Source organism: Corvus hawaiiensis, chromosome Z (assembly GCF_020740725.1).
Source record: "Corvus hawaiiensis isolate bCorHaw1 chromosome Z, bCorHaw1.pri.cur, whole genome shotgun sequence".
NCBI lineage: Eukaryota > Metazoa > Chordata > Aves > Passeriformes > Corvidae > Corvus > Corvus hawaiiensis.
In genome coordinates this window covers 21,760,822-21,786,440 of record NC_063255.1, presented here as the reverse complement: position 1 = coordinate 21,786,440, position 25,619 = coordinate 21,760,822, and the positions used below count along the sequence as shown (strand labels likewise).

At 40.8% G+C, this 25,619-nt stretch overlaps 1 protein-coding gene across 2 annotated transcripts in view; it reads right to left on the bottom strand.

Annotated features, from left to right (window-relative positions):
• Positions 1-605: 605 nt before the first annotated feature.
• SETBP1 (SET binding protein 1) overlaps positions 606-25,619 on the bottom strand; it is a 270,491-nt gene continuing 245,477 nt past the window's right edge. For both annotated transcript variants that reach the window (XM_048291089.1, XM_048291091.1), the window contains 2 exons: positions 11,681-11,848; positions 606-6,251 (listed from right to left, as the gene is read on the bottom strand). In XM_048291089.1, coding sequence (XP_048147046.1) covers positions 5,695-6,251; positions 11,681-11,848 — 725 coding nt within the window. In that variant the 3' untranslated portion in view covers positions 606-5,694. The remainder of the gene's footprint in view (positions 6,252-11,680; positions 11,849-25,619) is intronic.

Here is a 25,619-nt window from a genome sequence, read left to right as displayed (position 1 = left end):
TGATGGCAGCAGACCGCTCTCAGCAGCAACTTGGAAAAGAAACTTAAAACCATACAACAACCAGTGCACAGTGCCATTGTCACAGCATGAGGCTCCACTGAACGGAAAATACCCCTTGGCCTACAGCCCTTGCTCTCTGATGCTCAATGAGGAGAGAGTTGGCTCCCGTCACCCCCTTGCCCACAGCCCAGCCCCTGGGACTGCCTTCCCTTCAGGGATCTGGAGAGGGATGCTCCATCTGCTTCTGGAGTGGAAATCCCACCTGGGTGGTAAGTTCTGCTCTGCTGGTGCCTGAGGACACGATTTGGACCAGAGAGGTCTCTGTCCATTTAGTGATAGGCACGACACTGAAGTGTGAATCCCTCTTTTGCCCGTGGGGCCTATGGCACAGTCCATTTTTAACTTTTAAGGATATTCTGGGAAAAATTAAAAAAAAAAAAAAAAAAAAAAGAAAAGAAAAGAAAAAAGAACAGAACCAAAGCATGTTTTTCTCCATTACCATAAAGAGGGCTTGTGAATGCATGGTATTATTATCCCAAAAGCTATTAAACTCCTTAGTGATGGGAAACAGATGGAAAATAAGACAAAAGAATTCACAACTCATGTTAGACTGAATTGAATTCCTTTAATTTCACACAATGAATAACATATGAATAGGATTAACTTTTTTTTTTTCTTTTTTTTTTTTAGTTAAGTGCTCTATACTGTGCTAACCTGATTTGGTAGCGAAAAGACTGAGCTTTGTTTTAGAAAAAAATGTTTAAAAACCAACATCTAAGATCATGAAGGAGCATGACATTAAAGCATGCCAGATGTATCTAAGCCTCAAAGAACATCAAGTCCATATCCATTTTTAAATGTACAAAAATGCTTCATGAATAAAAACTGTTACAAAAAGAACATTTCAAACAATGTACAAGTTTTTTTCTTGCCTCTATATTCAATAAAATACAAATACATTTTTTTGCTCTAAAATATGTTTACATACAATCAAAGTAGAACATGCAAATTACACTTTAAAAAAGGCTTTTAAAAACCACTTATGAATACAAACTAAAAATTAGCCAGCACGACTTATAGAACAATCTTGTGCCCCATTCGTTTGATTTTTTAATTTTTTTGAAATACAGTATATACATATTTAACACTTCATGTGCATTTATTATTTAAGAAATAGCTTAAAAAAATAAAGAAAAAGAAAAGTAAAACAAACCAACATGGGATTGAACTGCTTCCCCATGTTGTCCAATTGGCAGCTCTTTTCATGTTTTTATATTTTTTTTCTTTTTCTTTTTTTTTCTATGTAGTGTTTTATGCAGCCTAGGCAGGCATCTTAAGGAGATCTCCAATATGTGTCCTTTGTTGAAATGTGCTTCTAATTATCTCAGAACTGCTGCACCCCAGTTTTTGGATTATAAGGAAAGAAGAGGCATTACAAGGGCAAGATGTTTATTCTTTCAATTCAGAAAACCATCCTGGTTTTTCTGTTTAGATACTTTTTCTTTTTTGTTGGTTTTTTTTTGTTTTTTTGTTTCCCTTTTCTCTTTATTTTTTTAGTTGTTCTTCAAACTCTTCAGGATGCTCCTTAGATGTGCTTAAGTACAGTCCTGAATCAGGGCCTGTGAAAATAAGAGTTAGGGAAATCCGTGTGTTTGGAACAGTGATTTCTGTTTATTTGGTGCATTACTGTAGAGCTCAGAAGCCCTAGTGATGAACCAGCACCCCATTGCACCAGATGCTACCCAAAAAACCACAAGTAGAATATTCTATATTCCACAGCATTGCTGCCAAATGGGCCATGCTGTAGGATACCCGGGGAGCTGATGACTATGTTCACCTCTTTTTAATTTATTTTTTCCATATTCTATTTTTTTTTTTAACAGTTATCCAAAAACTTGCAAGGTGCTTCACAGAAAATTTAATATTGAAGGGCTCAAGAAGCTGGCAGCATGAAGGTCTTGGAGACACAAGTGGTAATTTTTTTTTATTTTTTTTATTTTTTTTATTTTTTTTTAAATTTTTTTTTTTTCCTCCTCTCTCCCTGAACATTTATCCCCATTTCTGGTTTTACACTGGATTGAGGAATAAAAGACCCACAGAGTGGATGCAAACCCGTGGCCTCATTTCATATGGCTCACAGCCACGTGATACTGTTTTGTGTTTTTACTGAAGCATGCTCAGATGTGTGCTAATCTGTGACACAGCGGAGGTGTTTGAAAGGTTTTTTTGGTCTTAGTAAGCAAAGGGCTTTCACCCCAGTTTTATATAGTATTTGGAAATGTGTGGAGACAATCTAGAGAGTTCCTCTGTAAATCTTCCTCGTGGTAAGGGAAAAAAATCAAAAAGCTCATTACTGGAATATTGTTGGGTAATAAACTGCAGGAGTGGGATTTTAGCCTTAAGCCCTAAAACTAAATCCTTTATGATCTGCATGTAGTACATCGCCTTATAATATTATTCTGTCAGCAACTTGCTTATCATCTTTATAGACTATGCAACATGCAGAACACAAATTCTGAGTGCCATCTAACAGTATTTTCACTCTGCTTTTTATGACACTAACAAGCTACTCTTCCTGTCAGCCCAGGACCAGCTGCACGAGGGTGTTGTGTGAACAAACAGCCAAGGCTGTACCACAGCACCACGCTCCACCAGCACCTTCTTGCTGTGAAAAACAAACTTTGAGCTTCTGGATGGAGCCCATCCTATGCTGACAGCTTTCAGCTACCAAGCCTTGAACTTAATTTCTCTGGGACAAATAGGACCTCTTCATGTTTTTGCTCAGTGAAGGGTCTGTGGGGTTATTCCCTCCAAGTGGATGCTCTCCTTAAACACTGTGCCTTTAGCAGCTTTTTGGATAGCACTTTTAGGAAGGATAAGAGCATTCCTTTCCCAAAGCTCAGGAGCATGGGAGGCAGCAGCCACTCAATTATCCTTCCCTGGGGCAGTTTTATCCCAGTGTGGTCCAGCCCAAATCCAGCCCTCATGGGTACTCTGACACTCTTGAAGCCATGATGGGCATTCAATGACAGAATTTGTTGCCTTCAGACCTTTTTTCACTCACTATACATTGAAATATCCTTCAATGACATCACTGGAGATAAAACTAAGGATAAGTTGTTGTCTGGCTTAATTTCAGCTACCTGGAATACCAAACTTACGATTTTTTCTTGTCATTTTAAGTGACTGTCACCTACTTTCAGGCCCAAAGGAGATTGGGAAAAAAGGGTTTATAAACTAACTAAACCTCAATCCAATGCTTTTTAAGGAAGAAGAGAGGAGTTCAATGAGGTTTAGGGTTTTTTCTCTGCAGGCCTACAACTTCAGTCAGTAACACTGTGCTAATTCAAGAGAGCTGAAAAGCAAAATTGGTTTTAACAGAACAAGCAACCAGCCAATTTATTTCTAAGCTGCATTAATTGGAAAACAAAAAGCACAAATAGGTATGATGAATGATGCAAAACAAATTGGAAACAAAATTCTGTGATCCCTCTTATCAGTTTTAAGGAGTTAGGACCTCAAAATTTGTTCCAGTCTTAAAAAATAAAAAAAATACATCCCCTCTTCCAGCTCCCCGACGCAATCCTATCCCCATATGCATTCAGTTTTAATAAGCTAAGGTGCTATCACAGAAGAAAAATCAGTCTCTAAAAAATAACGAGTTGTATGTTTACAGTGTTCCTCTAACACCATAGTCTTGATATGATTTTTGTAAATAAATAACAGAATAGAAACACAACATTTTTTGTGGGGACTCTTTTGTTGAGTTTGTTGTTTTGTTTTTTTGGTGGGGTTTTCTTGTGGTTCTTCTTCTTCTCTCTTTTTTTTTTTTTTTTTTTTAGTGTCGTGCTATATGAAGCTTCCTTGGCAATAAACCAATTCAAGATTTCTCAAGAAAGGGAACAGCATTTGGCTTGTGAACCATTAAGTAATTCCAAACCCCCTCCCTTGCTGGAATCTTCCCTCCCTGTTCCCATTTTTATATCCATCTTGCTATGCTAGGTGTTGACTGCACCGCAGGATTTAAAAAGAAAGGAAATACAGTTGAAAGTATCTATTTCAAATTTCAACAGTTGACTTTCTTTTTAAAAAGCATTGACACTGCAATGGAACAGCTTTTTGTTCAGTCTTTGTTTTAGCTAAACATTTTAATTGGGCTGTGGAAATGGAGCTTGGGTATTTTACCCAAGTTAAATCAATGGCTAACTGACAACTCGAATGAGAAATGTACAATTTGAACTGACCATTTAAAGAGACGATTTGTCACACACAGTTTGCATCCATGCAGACTGAGAGCTTTATAATTACATTATGTACAAAAAAAAAAAAAAATTATTTTTTTAGTTTATTAAGGCAACCACAACTTGGAGAACATGTCCAAAGTGGCATTAATACAATTGCAGTGGTGATACCCTTTGAACATTTTTATTTCTATTTTCAGATAAGAACACTTATTCCTTTTCTTTTTTTTTCAGAAATAATTGCCAAGAAGGATCTATTATCCATAGGGTTTGTTCTATAGTTTTTTAAAACAATCTACTTTGTCTATTTTCTTTAAAAGATAATATCAAGGCATTGCTACCCAATGCAAATTATTCGTATTCTGTATTTCCCATCAATTTCACTGGGAATTGCAGATGGTAAAGACTTGGTAGGTTTGGGCCCTGTTTTTAATTCTAATTTTTTTTTTTCTGTCCTATTTTTTTTTCTTTTATCTTTTTTATATTCTTTTTTTGGTGATTTTTTCCATGTTTACTATAACTATTCCCCAGAAGTGTCTTGCTGTTCTCTACTCATATGTACCGAGCATCAAAACAACTTGGCTGATGGATGACCCCTTTTTCACATGCCATTGCCAAGTTGCTTCATATAAACGTGCTATAGTAACCGAATATCTGTGAACACCTTATTTTAAATGCCGTGATATTCCGTCGTTTCTTGGGATAGCACTCGGAATGAGTGTGCACACATGTAAGGCTCTAATTTTCTATTGCCTATATTGCAGCTAGTTGTAACTAGGCAGGTAAATGAGAAAGAAATACATAGTTCTAGCAGGAGCCAGGCATTTTGGCTTATGCTGTCCCAAAGCCTGGTAGATATATAAAACTGGAAAAGAAAAAAAATTCAAATAGATTATAACCAATATCACAGTTGAGGAAATGACATTATTTTTTGTTGGGTGTTTTTCTTCTTTGTTTCTTTCTTTGTTTCTTTTTTTTTTTTTTTTTTTTTTCAGTGATTTATACTATGGTAAAGTTACTCTTAGTTTCACCTGGCCCACCAAACAGAATCAGAGTCAAGCATGCACCCTTAGTGACAACGTTCAGCTTTCTGCGAGGATGACTTCTCGCCTCCGGGTACAGTATGAGAACAGCAATGCTGAGATTCAGATTAGTTTTGGAAACTTGGCAGAGTTCATGCTTTTTCCAACTTTGACACACATCCTCCTCCCCTCTATCCCCCACTTTTCCCGTGCCTTTCCCCCCTCTTTTCTGGGGGGGGGGCTTGGGTCAAAGCGATGAAGAGGAAAGATGCAAGCCCCAGCTGGCAGAGCTCTCTGCAATGAGTTCTGGCTGCTGAAGGGACAGGTCAGTCTGGTGCTGCCAAAGGGGTGAGGCGGACTGTGCACCTCCTGTCCCCCAGTCCTGGTGTGCTCCACTATGGGCACCCAACATCTGATGAGGTGCACTGGCCTTAGGGAAGGCCTTCACTTTCGCTCCCTCTGCCTTTCCGGTGTCGCTTCACTTTCACGTCCTCCTCTTCCTCCTGTGGAGACTTGTTTTTCCTTTTTCCAACCCGGGGCGCCCGGGGTAGAGGGAGAGGGAGTGGAGGGGGTGGAGGAGGCAGAGGAGGTGGCAGGGGTGGCGTCTCTCGAGCCATGTGTATGACAGCCTCGATGGTGGCCATGATTGTATCTTGAGTGGCTGCTTGCTCCAATATTAAAGGGTTGAGTGTTGGTCTCTGACCTCTTTTGCTCGGAAGGTCAACGCATTTTTCCAGAACGGGCATTTGGTCTCTGGAGTCTTCGTCAAAGGAAAGGGGTTGCTTCCGAGGACGCCCCCTCCTCTTCTTCACGAAGTTATTGCCTGTCTTTGATTGTCTCTGCAGCCGCTTGGCTTTCAGGATCTTGTTCACGTGATCCAGGTTCTTCTTTGTGGACAGGATCTTGGTGTAGTTGCACATCTTGCGCACCTCGCACTGGATCGCTTCAATTTCACGGCGCTTGAACCTTTTCTTCAGGGGCGAGCTGGCTGTTGGGAGACAAGGAGAGAAACAAGTGTAGGTCAAACAACAGTGATTGGAAACTCTCCTTTGACCTCTTCCAGCATCATGAAGACTAGATGAAAATGCAATTTTGATATAAGTATTCTTCAGAGATTTCTCTCTGCCTGTTACCTCTTCTAAAGCAACAAAGCTTTTGCTACAGCAATGTTTATGCATGGGTTTGCTTCGTTCTGCTTTTTGAACCTTTAATAGGAGGGAAGGAAGCTTAGCATAGCTGTCATATTGGCCCACCTTAACTATTAAACCTTCTATAGCCCAGAGATATAATCCTGATGTCTTAAATTCAGCCTTTAATTCTTGTCATGAATGCCAGTTAGTCTGAAGAGCCTTTGTTACTGAAACTAGTGGGCAGAGACAAGATGTGTGGGTCGCTTCATCTGCGGCAAATTCATTACCCCTGCCTGGGTTTCTGTACTATTATCTCTGCAGATACTAGCTGAAACTACTCAGTCATATAATTGACTTTAATGGCCCCCAAAGTAAGCTTACTCCTGGTTCAGATAACTTACTTTAGATCTGAACTAAGTCCAAAGTAGTTAAGTCTCTTGCCAAGGCCACGTTGTGAGTCATTGTCAGAGCTGGAAAGAGTACCCAGTATTTCTTGGCTCCTGGTCCTCTGCTTAGGACACGAGACCTTGCTTGTTTTGCCTAAATTGTCTCATTGTCCTTTCCTGAACATGGCATCTGTTCAGAGTTCAGGATTTGCACACAGATTAGAAGTAACTACCCCTTTGTGAGGGAAACAGAATGTATTAATTCTGCAATTGCAATAACTGGTGCTCCCCTTCACTCCTAACATATCCATTCTGTGCTACTGGGAAAGAAATGATGAAGCTCAGAATTTCTTTTTGGTAAAGAATAAAACATCCCACTGAATTAACCCCAACCCACATCTACTTGCAAACTTAATTTACACCTGACTGTCAAGCAGTTATTTGAGTTTGAAATCCTTGAAGTTTCCTGAGCAGGCAAGATTTTGAGAAAGGTTCATTTGGAGGTTATCTCTGCCTTCACGGCTAACAGGCTAATCTTCCAGCAGTAGTTTAAATAAAGTTGCTATTGTAGCATTTTCTGTAGATAACCAGGAGCTGTCAAGTTGTAGAATCACCTCTTGCTCTCTATGGCCTGTGGCAGATTCAGCATATAAACCTCATTCACTGGCCTCCCCTCTTGGAGAACATAAATTATTGGCTCTTATACCACCATGTTGCTTGGATTCAGCGAAAAGCTTGCATAAACAAACCCAAGTTACAATGTAAGAAGTAGGAGTGAGTCATAAACAAAACACAGACATATGCTCTCTTATAAATAAAGACCTGGGATGGCCGACTTCCCAAAGTCTGGTTTTCATTAATTACAAAACAAAATACATTTTCCATATGTAACCCACTCCCCACACCAAAAAGAAAAATAAAGCCCATTTGCAGTTTGTGGTTCACAAAGGACAAAAGCAAAGAGAAATGCAGTCATTTTGGTACCAAAGGAAAAGAGAAAGGAAATGAAATATCCAAGTTACTCAGGAGAAGCTAATTAGTTGCACAACATTCCTCCCAAGTAGGTCACCCCTAAAAACTGTGGATTCAAGATCCCTAAAGGCAAGTGGCAGCAAGCTATTTCGCAGAAATTTGATCAAAAAAGGTTAAGTCCCTGTCACAGAAAATGATTATTCTCATCTGTCCTCACTGGTGATTGACATAAGTAGTCCCAATAACTTCAGCCTTAAGCATTCAAATCCTTTGAGTCCCTCCCACATCCTGAGAGTAGCTTCAGGTCAGAAGATCTAAAAAATCAAGCATTTGGCTCACTCTTCAGTGTCCACCTTTTGCCTTTTATTGTTATTATCAGGGCACATTTTCAAGTCTTATACTATTTTTTAATTCCAACATTTGAGGTGCTTTTTTTTCAGAAAGCAAAGCTGAAATTTTTTAGTTGGTGATTGACAATGGAAAATTTAGTAGAAATACAGGAAAGCTTGCAAGGTATCATGATGATACCAGATTTGGCTTTACTCTCCATTTTCATTAGGAAGAAAGTAAGCCAAGGAACTAGAAAAAAAATTGAAATACAACATTAGCCAAGTACCTGCAAATATTTTGTGTCTTTACTGAGATTTACCTGCAGCCAGTTGTTTCTGCAGATTGGTATTACCACTTGAATGTGGTCGATGGAGACCTGGTCTGTACAGTTGGTAGAGGATGACCTCAGCTTCTAAATTCTAAAATGGGAACTCGATTAAATTCAAGGTGACCTTGCACGTTGTTTTGATGTCCTGATACTGGATAAGAACAACGCAGCGCTCCTGTCCATCCTGAAACCCAGTGAGTGTCTCAGACACTCCAGAGGTCACTCAGGCTGACAGTCCTGAGTGAAGCCTGATTCTGAGGAGACACTGCCCAAGTGGAGCAAAGGTTGGTGCCTGCTCTCTGCCAAACTGCCCAGGTCCCCAAAATTAACTGATATGCAGACAATTATGGGTAGGTTTCTGTTCCTGCATGTAAATGTACGAGTTGAACACCACTGTCTTCCTTTATGTTTAGATACTTTTTTGGACCTTATAAAACTTTGCAAGCTCACAAGTCTGTTCATTTTTGTGCTGAAACTCATTTTCACGTTTAGGAAAAAAAACCCCAAACTTCTGTGCTGTTCTGTGCTGGCTTACTGCACTAATTTTTCCTTCGTAAATGCTTCAGGGTGTTTATGACTTTCTCAGGGAGCTTGTTAGAAGCTACTAATAATTCTTTTGCTTTCTTCCTAGCAAGCCTCTGAACTTGCAGGCCCTAGAAAGCATTTGAATTGTTACACAGTCTAACAGTAGTCAGAACGCATGTACTGAGTATGTACATATGCTTTCAAGTCAGGCTTTTTAAATGAGATATTGGGAAACCCAACATTATTTTGACTATTGAATGTCAGGGACATCTGATTCTACATTTGGTGTAGGAAGACTACGCAGAAAGAGTCTGATGTGTCTGCAGGGGGAAGCTTTGATGAGTTGTGCATATGATAAAATATCAGGGAGATCTGCCAGAGTAAACTACTATTGAAGAGAGAGCCATTAGGTGTTATCAACTCATCTGGAAGCTGTTGGTGAGCAATCAAAATATAAAATATTTTCCTATATTGCCATGTGATATACCGCTCTGCTGAAAGCCAAAGCTAAGTATTAATCTTTTCTATTTTATCCAGACAGACCCTGCCCAACCCCAGACCCAAGTTGGTCTGTGCTGGTTTTAGATTTTTGGTTTTTTTCTGGTCTGTGTTGGTCTTAGTTTTTTTGTTGTTGTTGTTTTGTTTTGTTTTGGGTTTTTTTGTTTTTTTTTTTTCCCTGTTTCTGCACATTGCTGTTTGCACATGGGAATCTTGCTTTGGGAGGATGACTTCCATCTTGATCTATTTGGTGGAATTCCTTTAGAAGTGTTTAAAGAGGAGGTGGGGAACAGTAACCTTATGCCTGCATGCAGGCATATGAAAAAGTGAATATGCTGCCATGGAGGTGACGCAACATGTGGCAGCCTCCAGGCACCATACATGTACAGGGGGGCACGTTTTTACCCAGGCATATTGACCTCCCTCCACCTCTCAACATGCTGTCTCCAGGAAGGCAAAATCCAGTCCCAAATGAAATTTGTACTTTTCCTTCATCCTTTCTCCACTCTCCAAACAACCTCACCTATCTGGCCCAAAACAAGCAAGAACCAATGTCAGTCGTAAACCACAGTTTATATAAGGCACATGGAAGTCTGGTGTCCCCAGGGTCCGCAGGTGTGGTGAGGCTCAGTCTCACAAATTGAAATGGCTGCAGGCCATGCTTGAAGGCTATGCAGCAATGATATGATGTTGGAACCAGTTTCTGAAGCAAAGAGAGCAATTTCTACCAAAAATATGTATTTCTGAGGTAGCTTAGAGGAGGCTGAAAGACCCACTCCAGCATAGTGATGATGAACAGCGAGGTAACTCAGGCAAACATCCAGGCAGACCCCTTGGATGTTTGTCATTGACCCCCTAATTTTATTCTGGATGGCTCTGTTATGTCTGAAGCTCTAAAATCCTTCTTGCTGCCTGTCATTCTCCATCCCTTTGGAGGTGCCTGAGACCACTTGCAAGAACATGGCACAGAGGAGGCTGCGCAAAGCTGGGCTCAATTTATTGACTTGGTCTGAATGGAGTAATTTTCAAAGAGCTTCCTATTAATTACAGGAAACCCATAGCACTGTCCTGTTTTCCCATTAACACAGTTTCTTTTAGTTTTCAACTAAATTATTTCAACATCTGGGCTACAGATAAACCAACAATTTAATTAGACTTCTGAAAACGGAAAGAATGAGCTATGCAGTCAAGCATACACTTTCATCTTGAAACCGATCATAAAATATTTGTGTGCTTTCATTCTCCACTGCTTTAAAAATCTGTCCTTGGTTTATATATAGGAAAGTACTAAAGACTAAACAGACAATCCTGATTTTTTTGATATAAAAATTTATCTTTACAGAGGCTACTTTGCAGCATAAACCCTTGTTTTCACTATTTATTCAAGAAGTGAGAAGGGAAATAAAAATAAGTGCATTGAAACAGCACTTTCAGTTGAATGATTAAATATGCAATAATTCTGTTAATCAGTAATTAAATGTATAATAATTCTGTAAATCAGTGATACAAATATGTTTTTTGTAAATGTGGCATCAAAAGTTTGACAAGACTATGAAACTTCTAATGGCTGCATATAGGGTAATGAACTGTTCATTCCCCATTCACTGGAAATTAAAACGGAATGCAAGATTAACTTCTCTATCCATGCCCAAGAAAAGGCATGATGATGCCTGAATGACTTGGCTCAATTTCCAACAGTATAAAGATATCACCTTTCTGATCTGATTCAAAATAGAAGCACAAAATATAAGTTGATAGAAAAGCACGCTAGTCTGACTTATTTATTCTGGTATTTTAAATCACTGTTCATTGCCCCAGACAATTTTGCATTTGCAAGACAGAATATTACACTAAAATCACTGAAGTATGCAGTACTTCTCCTCAGCTATTCACTGTGTATTTGGTTTGTTCGGGCTACAGGAATGGGAGCATTTAAAAGAAAGGAACAACAGGGCTGAGAAAGGATCCCAGGAGTCTTGTTTCAGAGTGTCCTGCTAGACCATACAGGCTGGTGCTACTTGTGTCCTCATTATTGCATGAGTGTTTGTATGTGAAAGAAATAATTTGATATGCCAAGATATGCAATCACAGTAAGAAAGAGTTGGAAATATTATAGCCTGATTATTACATTAAATATGCACATTTGCAGCTACTTCTCCAATCAGGGTGAGAATTAGGTGCACATATTGTGCAGCTCCAGAAGGAAGATGGGGAAGAAACAGAGGGGGTGGAGTGAAAACAGCATTACCTGCTTCAGATGTTGCTGATGATGAAGGTAGGAGAGATAATACTGGACTTGGCATTGCAACACTGTCAACAGCTGCTGGTTTCCTTCTGGTCATCACATTACAGGCAGAACTTTCCATTTTACCATGAAGTGAAGTCTGGTCTGCTTTTAAGTGGGGACCTGCAATTCCTGGGGAAGGAAACAAAATTTGGATGAACACCAGTAGAGTAACATGTCTGGGGAATATCTGAAAAAAAGAGAAGTTAGTTGCTGTCCTTGCTACATTGATATAGTTCCATATTTCCTTGTGGATGCATCTGTAATACAGTCTTGATACTAGCAAGGGTCATCATTGTTATTAATTTTTGATAATTTTGCTGAAGGATGTATTATCACTGGTCTCTATAAACAATGGCAAACCAACAAAATATTTCCACATTACTACCTTTTCTCCTAAAACCCCTGATGTATACATAAAGAGAGACATCCTTCGTAACTCTATTTAGTGGGAAGGTATATGTATCATTTCCTGTGTAGTTCATTCACCACACTTTGTTACACACTTCTCTGCTATAAACACCTGACTTAGTGGGTGTTTCATCTGAGTAAAGGAGCAGGCATCAGGAACAACCTCAATATGCAATTACCATCTAAAGCACATTACATTTATTTTTCAGGAATTCTCTTCCTAATTAAATTTGCCTTGCAGCTCATCAAAGGGAAGTCAGTTAAAAAAAGAAAGAGTCCTTTGTCATATATTTTTCTACCTAGAGTTTACAGTGCATAATAAATGAGTGGTAAAAAAATGTCAAAGAGGTAAAATATTCCAGAAATATGGACTTACGGCTGGCAGATTCTTCCACCAACAGTATTTCTCAAACTTTCTTATAGTTTGTAACCATTTTGTTTGCTTGTAAATGTGTGAAATTTAAACTGCTGGCATTGAAATTTGAAAACCTTTCCCAGTCTATGTGATGATGGGCTTCAACATGATTAGGGCAGCTATTCATTTATCAGAGATAATCTTTCAAAAATGCCTTCTTTTTTTCAGATCTCAACCTGCACATGAGCCTCAGATAAAATGCATCGGATTTTGGCAACTAAGCTACACAAAGATTCAACAAATCACAGAGCAGCTGAGGTTGGAAAGCTCCTCTTGAGACCACCTTGTCCACCTCACCCTGCTCAAGCGGGGTCAGCCAGAGCAGCTTACCCTGGACCACATCTGGCCAGATAAGAATATCTCCAAGGAGGGAGACTTCACCACCTCTCTCCACGACCTGTTCATCCCCTCAGTAAAACTACACCGTTCAGGAATAACCTGTGTTTCATCTTGTGCCCATTGACTCTTATCCTGTCACTGGGCAGCATTAAGAATAGTCTTGCTCCATCTTCTCTACTCTTTCCCATCAAACATTTGCACACATAGAGAAGATCCCCCTGAGCCTTCTCTTCTCCAGGCTGAATATCCCATCTCTCTGAGTCTTTCCTCATAAGAGAGATATCCCAGATTCTTAATAATCTTTGTGGCCTCCTTTTGGACTCTCTCCCATACGTCCATGCTCCTCTGGCATACCAGCCACTCCTCTGAGTTCTGAAATTCTCCAGATTTGTTGAGGGCGTTCTCTACCCTGTCACCCTGCTCATTAATTGACATATTAAAAGTTTTTAGGCCCCATATCAGCGGGTGCACCTCTGCTGATTGGTCTCTATGTGGGCTTTGTGCTACTCATCACAACCCTCTGATCCCAGACAGTTTTCCGTCCATCATAGTGTGCATTTATCCTGCCTCTGTTTCATCATTTTGTCTATGAGAAGCTGATAGAACCCAGTGCCAGAACTCTTACTAAAGTCAAGATAAGAAACATCAGATTGGTGAGGCATGATTTGCCCTTCATAGATCTGTGATAATTACTTCTGATCACTTTTTCCTCCTTCATACGTTTGGAAATGCTCTTCAGAATTATTTACTCCACCAAATTCTAGGGATTGAGGTGAGACCGAACGACCTCACTGCTTCCTTTCTTTTTCTTCTTGCCCTTATTTGACTGACATTTGCTCTCTTCTAGTCCTCAGAAACCTCTCCTGATCACCCCAACCTTTCAAAAACAACTAAGAGTAGCCTCACAGTGATGCCAGCCAGATCCCTCAGTACTTTTAGATACATCCTGCCAAATCCCATGGACTTTTGCTTATCCAGTTTGTGTAACTATTCCCTAATCAGATCCTCCTCCAAGGGTAAGTTTTCTTTCCGCACCAGTCTCATGGGCCTGGGATTCTCAAAGGCCAAAGAGGACAATCAGTCTGCTGCTGATCTTTTTCAGTCAGGGTCCCTGTTTCATTCAGCAAGAGCCCCATATTTTCCATAGGCTATTTTTGGCTGCTTAAGTGTCTGTAAAACATTTCTTGTTGATCTTCTGCCCTAGATTCAACTCCAGATAGACTTTTTCTTCCTATTCCCATCCCTGTGTGCTTGGATGTTGTAGCTCTAGCTCTCTGGGTCACCTGTTTCCATGTCTTTTTTGCTTCCTTTTTGTATCTGACATTATTCAGGAGCTTCTTGGTCAATCATGAAAATCTCCTGACAGGTTTGCTTGCTTCTATTTGCCACTCTGATCTGGTTTTGCATGTCTCCACAATACTCCTGATCCAGGCCAGCAGCAAACCTCCCTGCACAGCAGGTCAGGTCAGCAGGTGGGGGCCTTTATCCCCTGCAGGACTGACCCGCTCTGCCACCCCTGGCTGCACCTGGATAGCGCCTGGTAGTTCCTTGAAGACTTTCCACAAGTGCTCTGACACCTACAATCATAAAATCATCTAGCCTGGGAAAGGCCCTAAGATCATCCATCCCACTGTTCCCCCACCTCTACCAAGGCCACTACTAGCCCATGTGCCCAAGTGTCACACCCACATGGCTATTAAATCCCTCCAGGGATGAGAACTCCAACACTGCCCTAGAAAGCCTGTGCCAGGGCTGGATAATCCTTTCTGTGAAGAAATTTTTGTTAATATCCAATTTAAACCTCCCCCAGCACAGCTTTCCTCTTGTTCTGTCCCTTGTTGCCTGGGAGTAGAGTCTGACCCTCACCTGGCTGCACCCTCCTGTCTGGAAATTGTAGAGAGTGAGAAGGTCCCCTCCGAGTCTCCTTTTTTCCAGGCTGAGCCCTTCCAGTTCCTTCAGCTGCTCCTGGTGTTCCAGACCCTTTCCCAGACTTTTGTGTCTATTGTCTGTGCTCAGCTTCTCCAGATGCCAATCAAAAATTCCTTGTATTTGCTATTTAGAGTTGCTATGAACCATCCCTATGAACCCATGCTTCTGGCATGTAAAATAAGAAATATCAGGAGATCTGTGTGTTGTCTCAGAAACTGTGGAAGCGATCTCTATCTGATTCAGGCACAGAAATGCTAGAGTGAGAGGAGTCTGAAAGATGGGGTTACAGAATGAGCTGGTTTGGGATAGGAGTCCTGATGAAACTGTGACCCGATATCAACTTGTGGATTAAAGGGAAGCAAGAATGGGCAGGAATAAGTGAGACAACATTACAGGTCACAGCTTGGTGGAGATAAACAGAGCAGTCTCTGCCTATTAGACCACACATCTTTCCAGAGCCTCAAATCTAGTATTAAGCATCTCAAATTGTATCCATTAGACTTCAATCTCTCTCTGCTCAGCTTCTCTAGTGCAAATGAGAACAATAATATACCCCTCATCTCAAGAGCAGTCCCGTGAAAATAAAATTATCAACATTCATGAAACATTCATCTATTCATACCAAGGCTTAGAAATGTGGAATAAATGAGATGTGATGTCACGCAATGAATAGCAAAAGGAAAATCCAGCTCCCAAATAACTGTTCATTAGGTGAGCTCTGCACACTGAATAAAGCAGTGTCCCGTAGAATAAGTGAGCTATTTGGCTAGGTAATTACCCTTTAGAACTTGTGCACGCACACCTGAGGTTTCACCACTCCACAGTGCTTGAGTTTGTGCCTTAATATTATTTATTCATGGGTGTAGTGGGTGCACAAGAAACATGCACATGTGGGTGCATGTATCAATACACACACACATATATGCACGTGCATATGGTACATAATAATGCTAACAACCTCATAAATTCAACATCTGGTTCTAATTAAACTGAAGGGCCTGTATAAAGAGCCATATGAAAACATGCAGCTGTAACCTGTTGACCTCTATTGATAAAAAAAAAAAAAAAAAAAAAAGTTTGTGAAGCTGTGTTTCAACATATCAAGGGACAGTCATTCATTTTTTTCAAAGGTAATCCCCCACAAACCACTTATCCTCTCAAATCTCTACCTGCACACAGTGTTTGCATTAGGGACCTTGATTTATGGATCCCCACTCCTTGGATGGAGAGGCCAACTTCCTGTTGCCGTGGTTACTTAGATCTTGGTTCAAGGTTAAACTACTCCCAAATCAAAATCAGTGGCAGGCACGGCATCTAACAGCCAGGTTATTGACTACCCTAGGATGCTTAAAGGTCAAAGACCAAAGTGCTGCTTACTGCCTTTGGGGTGAGTCAATATTTTCAATATTTTTATTCTGTTTCTTCTGAAGAAGTAGTTGCTGCTCAATTACCACCTATCTGGGTTTAGCAAGGTCATACAAATCATTGAGGAAAATCCTCCCCCTACAGAAGAAATACAAATGTAATGAATTTCATCAATGTCTACATGGCCCAGTTGCAGCTCATCACTGGTGAATCGTGGCTTCAGACATCTGTCTCTTGTTTTAGGAGCTTGGTATCTTCAACCTGTATCCCTCACCTCCTTGCAAATCTCATCTAAATTGAGAAAGAAGAGTAATTTATGGATCTGGAGCAATCAATAATGGAGGATCATCAGTTTTCTTTCATGGATAACAGAATGCAAACAGAGACTCAGAGGCATTGTTGGAAACACACAAAGATGCAGCAAAGGCTTGGATGCATGCTGCAGTAGTGGAAGGTCTGTCCTTCAGTGAATGAACCTACTGGTGTGGTATCATCACCTCTCACTGGACTTTTTCTTTGGAGTGCTCTGTTCAGAAGGCCTTAGGTAAAGGAAAGCCCTCATTCAACCCATCTATGAATCAGGTGAAAATAAATCATTTGCAACACCATCACAGGGAAGTAAAGAGTTTAAAATTCACACACTCATTCATTAAACCGGTGTATTTTGTCCATTGTCACTGCCCCAGAAAGAGAAGATGCTCTAGGGACTGGGGCACCTTTGCTATGGAAACAGGCTGAGAAGAGACGAGAGCTGTCCAGACTGGAGAAGAGAAGGCTCTGGGGAGACCTTAGAGCCCCTTCCAGGACTTGAAGGGAGCTTCAAAAAAACCTGAAGAGTGACTTTTTGCACAACCAGAGAGTGATAGGACAAAGGGGAACTGATTTAAATTGAAAGAGGGGAGGTTTAGATGTTACCAAGAAATACTTTCCTGTTAGGGTGGGGAGGCCCTGGCACAGGCTGCCCAGAGAAGCTGTGGCTGCCCCTGGATCCCTGGCAGTGTCCAAGGCCAGGTTGGATGGGGCTTGGAGCAGCCTGGGATAGTGGAAGGTGTTCCTGCCTCCTGCCCATGGCAGGGGGGTTGAAACAAGACGGTATTTAAAGTCCCTTCTAATCCAAACCATTCTAGGATTCTATGCTGTACACTCATGGCGTGATTCAGACCTTATTTATCACCTATCCGTTAATCTTTGTGCATTTCCTCCAAATTAGAACCCTTTTCATCCCATACCTTAGCTCCCCTGAGTGCTGCTGATATCACAGACAGTGCTACAAACACAAAAGTGAACAATGGGCAGCAAAGCAGGGAGGAAATCAATCATTATATATATAATGAGAAAGGGCACAGGGAAAGGACAGCTTCAAAAGCAGAGGCAGACATGAAGGAATTTATCAAGAGCCTAAAACAGTGATGGTATGATTATAAAGAAATAATCACTATAATCATAAGTAAAAGGGTGATGCAGGAGAAGCACGATTCTAGTTCAGGGCAAACTGGCAGAAAACCCGAGTAGGAGGCAAGACAATACTGACTTGAAACTGGCCTTTCCTTAGAGATTTATGGCATTCTTCATTCACTGGCTAAGCAACTTATGATCTCTAACTGATATTAATACTTTAATTTTAAAGACCTCATTGTTATTGTTATTAAGTGCTAACTTTTCAAGCAATGTGGTCCAACTGCATTGTGCTAGGCTCTGCACAAGTGGATGAATTTAGTTGCCTTGCTTTACTGTTAAATCATGATCACCCTGCTTATTGCATTCATCTGTTTTCTCTCATCGTGTACTTGCACGGAAAGACTCTTGGACAACGTGCACCTTTTCTTCTTTAATCAGTGTACAGAATCTAGCACAATGTGCACCCGGGCTGGAACTCAAAGTGCCAGTCCAAAAGAGATAATAAATGTTAATTTGCCATTGGAAAATGGAGAAATCAGCTGATAAAAATTGATCTCAGGGAAGCTTCTTCTAGGGAAGATTTTTCTTTAGAGAGTTCATAGGATTGGATTTGTACTCCCCCCAGACTTCTGGAAATCCACAGCTATACTTAAATTGTTTATGCGTCTGACCATTGTTATTGGAAAACTCTTACAGATGTTTTTTTTTTCTCCCAATGTCTTTGCACAACGTAGCTACACAATGCAGCTGTACAGGAATGCACATCTAAACATGCAGTTAGTCATAGTATTTACATTTTGATAACTCCTCAGTTTGGAATAAAGAACCAGAAGAAGCCTCATATCTGGGCAAATCTTTTCTTAAGGCTAGTTTCAAATAAATCAGTCAGAAGTTTGGCATTGCATCATATTCCAGAAGGGAGAACTGAATTACTATGTGATAAATGTAGTTAAGGAAAGTAATTATTCTTCTTAAAGTAATATTATTACCTTTCTAACTTATGGAAGTCATTTCCCTGGCTTCTATTTGACATGGATTATCATTTAAAATAACTTCACTTTCAATGTAAAACACTGTTTTATGACTTTAAGTCCTTTTATCTTCCTCCTTTTTCCACCACCACATTAAAAACTTCCAATTCCACCTTTTCGGAGAGGGATTTTCTATTCTGCAGAATGTGTTCCCCTGAATAAAACCAAGTTCCTGTGGAATAATAATACAAAAAAATTACTCCCATTGCCAACAGGCAAAAATTTAAGAGAAGTCTTCTTTATTTCATTCCAGCTATTTTCCTACTTTTTTTAAAATCAGAATGGCTTTAGAGAAAGAAAGAGGGAGACTGAGAAAGCCATCATTAGATAGATCTTCTGATCTTTATCTCCAGTAGCACAGTCAGAAGAGCTAATACTATGATGATAGCTTTGAAATCTCTTAGGAATTGAATAAAAAGAAGTGATAGTGATGAACTCCCAGCTAATAAACACAGAGTGCTTATTTCTGCAGAATGATCGATTTCCAGATGTCCTGAGGCTTGTCTGATACAGTTGATTTACTCATTCTCCCTCACTTCACTAATAAAGCTCAAGTCCTACATCAGATTAGAGAAGAGCCAGATTTCTTAAAGGGGCAGGAGGAGGGCTGGCATCATGGCACACAAATGCTGGGAGACACACTAATCTCTTCTGCCTCCTCCTATAACCACCAAGCTGTCTTAAACAGCTGCCTTCCTCCGCTGAAATCATACACTTTATCCGCTTTGGGTTAGTACAGTAATACAGACAATTAATTTGTTATCTTGTTAGTGGAAATTTAATGCAATGATCTAAAAGAACTCTTACATATTGTGATAAACTTTAGTGCCTCCAGGGCACTTCTCCTCCATAGGATTCATTTCACATCCCATCCATTATGTAAATGAGATGTGGAAATAGTTTAGTTCCCCTAATGTATCTGTACACTGATGGATTGCACAAAGTCAGCCCTACTGAAACTAATGAGGTTAAATGCATCTTGCCATTCCTTTCTACTTGGGTGAATCTCTGTGCCTGTGTTCAGGAAATGCAGTGTGAGTCTTCCTCTTCACTTCTTTATGAAGATAATTGTGTTTCCTGACAGGGAGCACAGTGGCTACTGCTGCAATACCTGAAGCCTGGTGAGGCATCTCTTCAGCAAGGAGAGCAACTGTTGTGGCTCTGTGCAGCTGTGGGGTTATCTGGGGAGCCTTCAGATCCCCTTCCAATTTGGGAACAAGTTCCCAGAACCACGTGGAGCTGCATTCAATGACATGTAGTATTTGATAACTATGTAGTTGTCAGCATTATCAATGAAAGGATTAAACCCCGGGAGAAAAGGGTAAGGAAGCATTATGTTTCTGATCATCAGGATGAGTCTCAAAACCCCATTGCCCAGCCATAGAATGGAAGTAAGAATTTAGATGTCAGAAAATACTATTCACTGAAAGAGGGATTGGGCAATGGAATTGTCTGGCCTGGGAGGTGGTGGACTCACTGTCCCTGGATGTGTTTAAAAAAAGACTGGATGTGGCACTCAGTGCCATGGTTCGGTTGATGAGGAGGAGTTAGGTCAGGTCATAGGTTGGACTTGATGATCTCAAAGGTCTTTTCCAACCTAGTTCATTCTGTGATTCTGTGATTTCTTCCTAATTTCTAATCTTACCCTGTACTATGTCAGTGTGAGACCATTCCACCCTTGTGTTGCCACTACAGGCCCTTTTCAAAATCCTTCTCCAGCACACTTGGAGGTCCTTTAGGTGCTGTAAAGGGCTCTGTGGTATCCCTGGATCCTTCTCTTCTCCAGGGGAACACTCCCAGCTGTCCCAGCCTGGCTCCAGAGCAGAGGTCCTCCAGGCCTCTGAGCACCCTTATGGCCTCCTTTGGACTTCTTCCAACAGGTCCATATTTTTCTTGTGTTGTGGGCTCCAGAGCTGGACAAATCACTGCAGGTGGGGTCTCCTCCCAGCAGAGTAGAGGTGGAGAATGCCCACCTTCACCCTGCTGCCCACACTCCTGGGGTTGCAGCCGAAGAGGATGATCAACTGCAACTTGAATTTTAAAAGGCCAATCTCCTGTCTTTTTCATTTTTGCAGTGAATTAGACTTCCTGGCAGATGCCGGCTTGCTCTTTGCCTTTTGGTTTTGCTTTGGGTTTCCTCTTTCCTGTACCGGTACAGGAAGAATCAGGGACCTTCCCTCCTCCTCTGCATATTGCCAGTGTGAGTCAGGAGACAGGGGGAAAAGGGACATGCAGCCTCTGTCACTGGAGATGAAGTGTTGTGTGTCTGGAAGCTCATTTGTTTGTGGATTCCAAGATGAACATTTAGTGGAGCTGGTGGGAGCAGTTCACAGTCCAGGCATGGGACAGTCCCTCAAAGTGGCTGCGCGAGTGCTCCTACCCCATCCCCTCCAGCCCCACTGCATGCCCTTTCCAGGCCCCCAGCCCTTCAAACAGAGTGGAACCGGGATTCCAAATTATCATGGAAGAAGCCTCTGAATTTTTTTTTTTTTTTAATGCCAGCAGGTAATGAACACGTGAAATTAGCATTTTTAGTGGAAGATGGATCAAAGTAGAAGAACATAGTAGTTATATGCAGGTGACAGCAATAAATAAACTTAATGAAAGAAAAACTCGAGGGGTCAAAAGACTAATTCAGAGTCAAAGGCTCTGAGTTCCCAGGCCTTGTGAACAGAGTTTTAAGGTAAAGGGTTCGGAATCAAAGGCTTTTCCTGCTCGGAGACTGAAACTTTAGGTTGAACAAAAAAATTACAGTTTACAGTTGTTGGAGACTGACAGAATCAAGAGGGACAGACAGACTGACAGTGTTGGAGAAATTAAATTTGCCATTAAATATCTCAGCAAACATATTTAATACACAGTAATGAAGAACTAAATTCTCTCACAGAGGGGATAGGACAAAAATTAAGATCTGTGAAAGAGGTGAAATGAGAAAGCATTGTTTGAGGGAGGATTGTTAGGTGGAAGAGTGAGACAAAGGGCACTTTTTTTAAAAACATGAAAAGCCATTAGGTGCACTGAGGGGCTGAAACGAAAAGATCTCCAGGCAGGAGCAAGGAGCTACCTAGAATGAGTAGTCACTACGAGATGAGCTGTCACAGTGGATGAGGATTTGCTCACTGGGGAGAAAGAAAACAGGAGACAGGATTTCTTTCTCAAGAACACAGCTGAGGAAAGACAGATGGGGAAATTTCAGTCCGTAAGTAATGAGGAAAGTCAAGGGTGGCATTTTGAGCTGCTGTTTTTCTAAACAACAGGGATGATCATTTTTAAATGTGGCAAATAGAGCTGATATCCCCTAGGCAAATAGGGTTGTGAGCAGTTTATATTTATCACAGATTAAATGGGACACTGGCAGCTCTGGTAGGAGAGTGCTGGCATGAAGCATAGCTAGAAGAGTCAAGTTGCCAGCGGGGGCAGGACGAAGGATACACAAGGGCTGGACTGGCGTAATGATGGGAGTCATTTTTCAGGCACAGCCATAGTACAAAAAGTGATGAAAACTAAGAGAAGTTATCAAAATAACTAGCAAAATCTTGCTGAACAAGTTCAACTGAGACTTTCACTAAGGAAGCACAGTGTTCCTCCAGAAACGGCTTCGTTCTCCCTGTGTATGCAAAAAAGAAAATACCTGTTTGATGTATGAATTCAGCTGATATATTTTTCTTGCTAATGTAAATGTTACATTTGCACTACACCAGCTTAAGCAGTCCTGTGGTGATGTCTGTATTAGTGAAGTAAACTGTGTCAGGGATGCTGCTCGAACACAGAAATCCCTCTGGTTACACAAAAGGAGAAGAAGAGAACCAGGTGAGCACCTCCACCATGGAACTTAGTGCAGTAATATCTGAACTGATCCCCCGAGGGGTCCACAGCTTTCTACTCGCTGCAGCTGCAGGTGAAGAAACCACAAAGGTCCTTGGGGACAGTTGGGGTGAGGATGGCTGGAAAGTCACAGGGCTGGTAAAAACATCCAAGGCTGCTGATTTCTAAGTTAGCATTTTCCCTGTTGGGTAGGGCAGCAGAGCAATTTCATTTTTCTTCTTTATCTGTAATAAGCTGTGCCACAGTTCATACAATCAGAAGTACTCTGAGTATGACATGCATTTGAAGTGAAATCTCAGCACTTAATAGGAGTCTCCATAGACCCCACAATCTAGAAGAGGTAAAACTCCACTGTAACAGAGGAGTTTTTATTTTTAGAAGGTCTCATGTTGGCTTTGTTTTAAAATCTGAGTCCTTTCATCCCACTTTAATGCTGATTTATCACTAAATGAGTGCTTGCTTTAACAGAAACGGAGATGAAAAAAATGCACACTGGGAGTGCATCTACCATTCTTCTTCTCTCTTCTCTTCTTTATTTCAGATCCATAGATAAGGGGTGCTTTCTCACCTTTAATGAGGAAAACTACAGTAATTGACTTTAATATGAAAAATGAAATCTGTTTAAACAGATGTATAGATAAGCTCGTGAGTATTATTGACAATTAAACTCAGCAACAAAGAAATTTAACAGCATTTGAAAACTACTAAAATATGTGAAAGTTATCAAATACTGTACAATGTTTGGCTTTATTTAAGTAGCCCAGTGCTCCTATGAATGGAGAAAACACAGTCAGATATGGAAATCAGAATTTTTCTTGAAGTTCATCCTTTTGCTTTTATCCTGTTAGAAAGCCCAGTGACGCACTGTTGTTCTGATATGAACCTTGGTGTAAAATCTTCAGTTTTACATTCTTTTCAAAGGAAAATTCTGAAGGAAATACTCTGCTCAGAGTGTTTTTCATTAAAATTCCTGCTGGAGACTGCTTTCCGTAACAGTGGAAGAAGGATGACAGAGAGACCACATATAATAAGGTCAGAGAGTCCCTCTATGGAGCAGAGACACAAGAAGGGATATGACTGATGAAGAAAAGGTTGAAGAGGTGAAGAGTGCAAAGTGGAATGAAATAGGGATATAGATGGAAATAGGAGACAAAGAATAGATTGGAAAGAAGTTGGAGGAGGGAAATCACTTATTACAGACATGTGTGAAAAGCAGATTGACAAGAACCAGAAGAAAGAGCATACATGGAAAAGCATAAATGCTCTTAACCACTGACATTTGGAGTTATGCTATCAACTTTAAGGTTGCGCATCTATGCTTGAGTCACTCTAAATTTGCAGAGAGCTTTTCTTCGTGGCTTTGGTGAAAGCTTGTCTTCAGTTTTCACATTTACTGGAGCCAAAACAGAGTATTTTAAGTTCTCCAAGCAGTGAACTGCTCTCCCCATAGCCTTATATGCTTATTTTATAGCACCAGGCAGACAAAATACAGACTGGTGGATCAGAGTAGGAATATGTTCCCTTTAAGCATCCCCTGTGAGAGAGCATTGTGATGAAGCAAAGATTATGCAAGCAAAGATTTTCTTTTTCAAATTATGACTGCTTTCCTGGGGTGGCAGAATTTTATTGTGCAAAAGCGAAGATGGAACAGAGACAGACTCTGCTGAAATTCTGGCCCTGACTGAGACTTTGGTCAGGTCATAGCCCTATGGAAAAAACAACGAATGTCAGGAAACTGACAAGCACAGGCCCTCCAACCTTTATGCCTAAAATTAGGTTAATAGTGTACTTTCTTTTTTCAGGACTCTGTGTCCCAGTACAGATTGACATGAGGATAGGTCTCAGTTTCAGACAATTGTTTGTCCAAACTGGCCTTGTACGTTTTGCAGAAAATATAGAATTCTGGAAAGAAGAAATCTAAAGGGACATTATTTAGCAGTCCGTGTGTAAAAAGGAACTCAGGCCTTGTTTTTTTTCCTACTGGGACAAGTGCCCAGGAAAACAGTTCAATCAAATTCAATGTTTTGAATTTTCTCTTCATAAACAAATCTATGGATTTGTACTTAACACCCTCCTGACAGTGTTTTCTTTTAATAACAAAGGGAATAGCAGGTTCATCTCACTTTATGTGGCACCAACTCATGTGTCTACGTGAGAGCTATGTATTTAAGGCTACAAAGATGAAATTAATGCAGTCAGAAGAGTGGAGTGGGCATTTCAGCTGAAAAAGTGGGGCCTACTTTAGTACAAGATTATTTATATTCCAGGCTCCGTTAGCTAAACTTTCACTGACCATAATGAAAGCAGAGAAATCTAACTCAGGCAGCAATCTTATGCTGCGGGTATCCAGATCTGGGTGAGAGGAACCATCCTCCCCCTGAAGCTCTGTGGCCAAATCACCACTCAAGCATAAATTCCTCCCGCTCAAAAGGAGAGGCTCAAATGTGGATGCTGCATCTCTGGGCCAGGAGTCTGAAGTCTATGCAGGCACCTGGTTATATTTGAAATGCCCTGAGGTATTTGAAACATCCGAGGGAGGCTGGCAGATATGATAAAGGGCCTGAGACAAGACCTCTGCCCTTCTGCAAGAGCAGCTGGCAGCCAGGCAGGATATTCTAGGCATCTCAAATGACAGTTGACAACTATGTGTGGGCAAGTGAATCGAGCCCTGAGCCTTCCTTCTTGCTTGTCCCAAAGTCTCTTGTGGGTAGGGAAAGATCTCCTCACAGTAAATATCCCCTTGTCACCTCTGAAGGAGCAGCACAAATGTGTCCTGTCAACTCTTCCCTGAGCAGGAGGTAGAACGGCTGTGATGCAAGGCATCAAGGTGTATGGGCAGGAAATTTAAACCATGGAAACCTCCTCTGATTCTTTAGGATGGATTTGTTACCCAGGCTGAAAATTAGGAATATATTTTTCTGCCCCATGGCAAGGGTCTTTGGCTTCACATTATAAAGAAGCAAGCATATATATTTCTATTTCCATTAAAGAGAGCATAAAAACTAATGATAATACTAGTGAAATCCTGTCAAATCAGCAATTAAAAATTGCAAGTGAGAGAAAATCACAGGAACTTACAGAATATAACTCTACAATTGCTGGTCTGTACAGCAGAAATCAATGAAACAAATATAGCCTATCCAACTGATAGAAGAACAAGCCATTCCTAAGTGCATAATTTGCTTCCTCT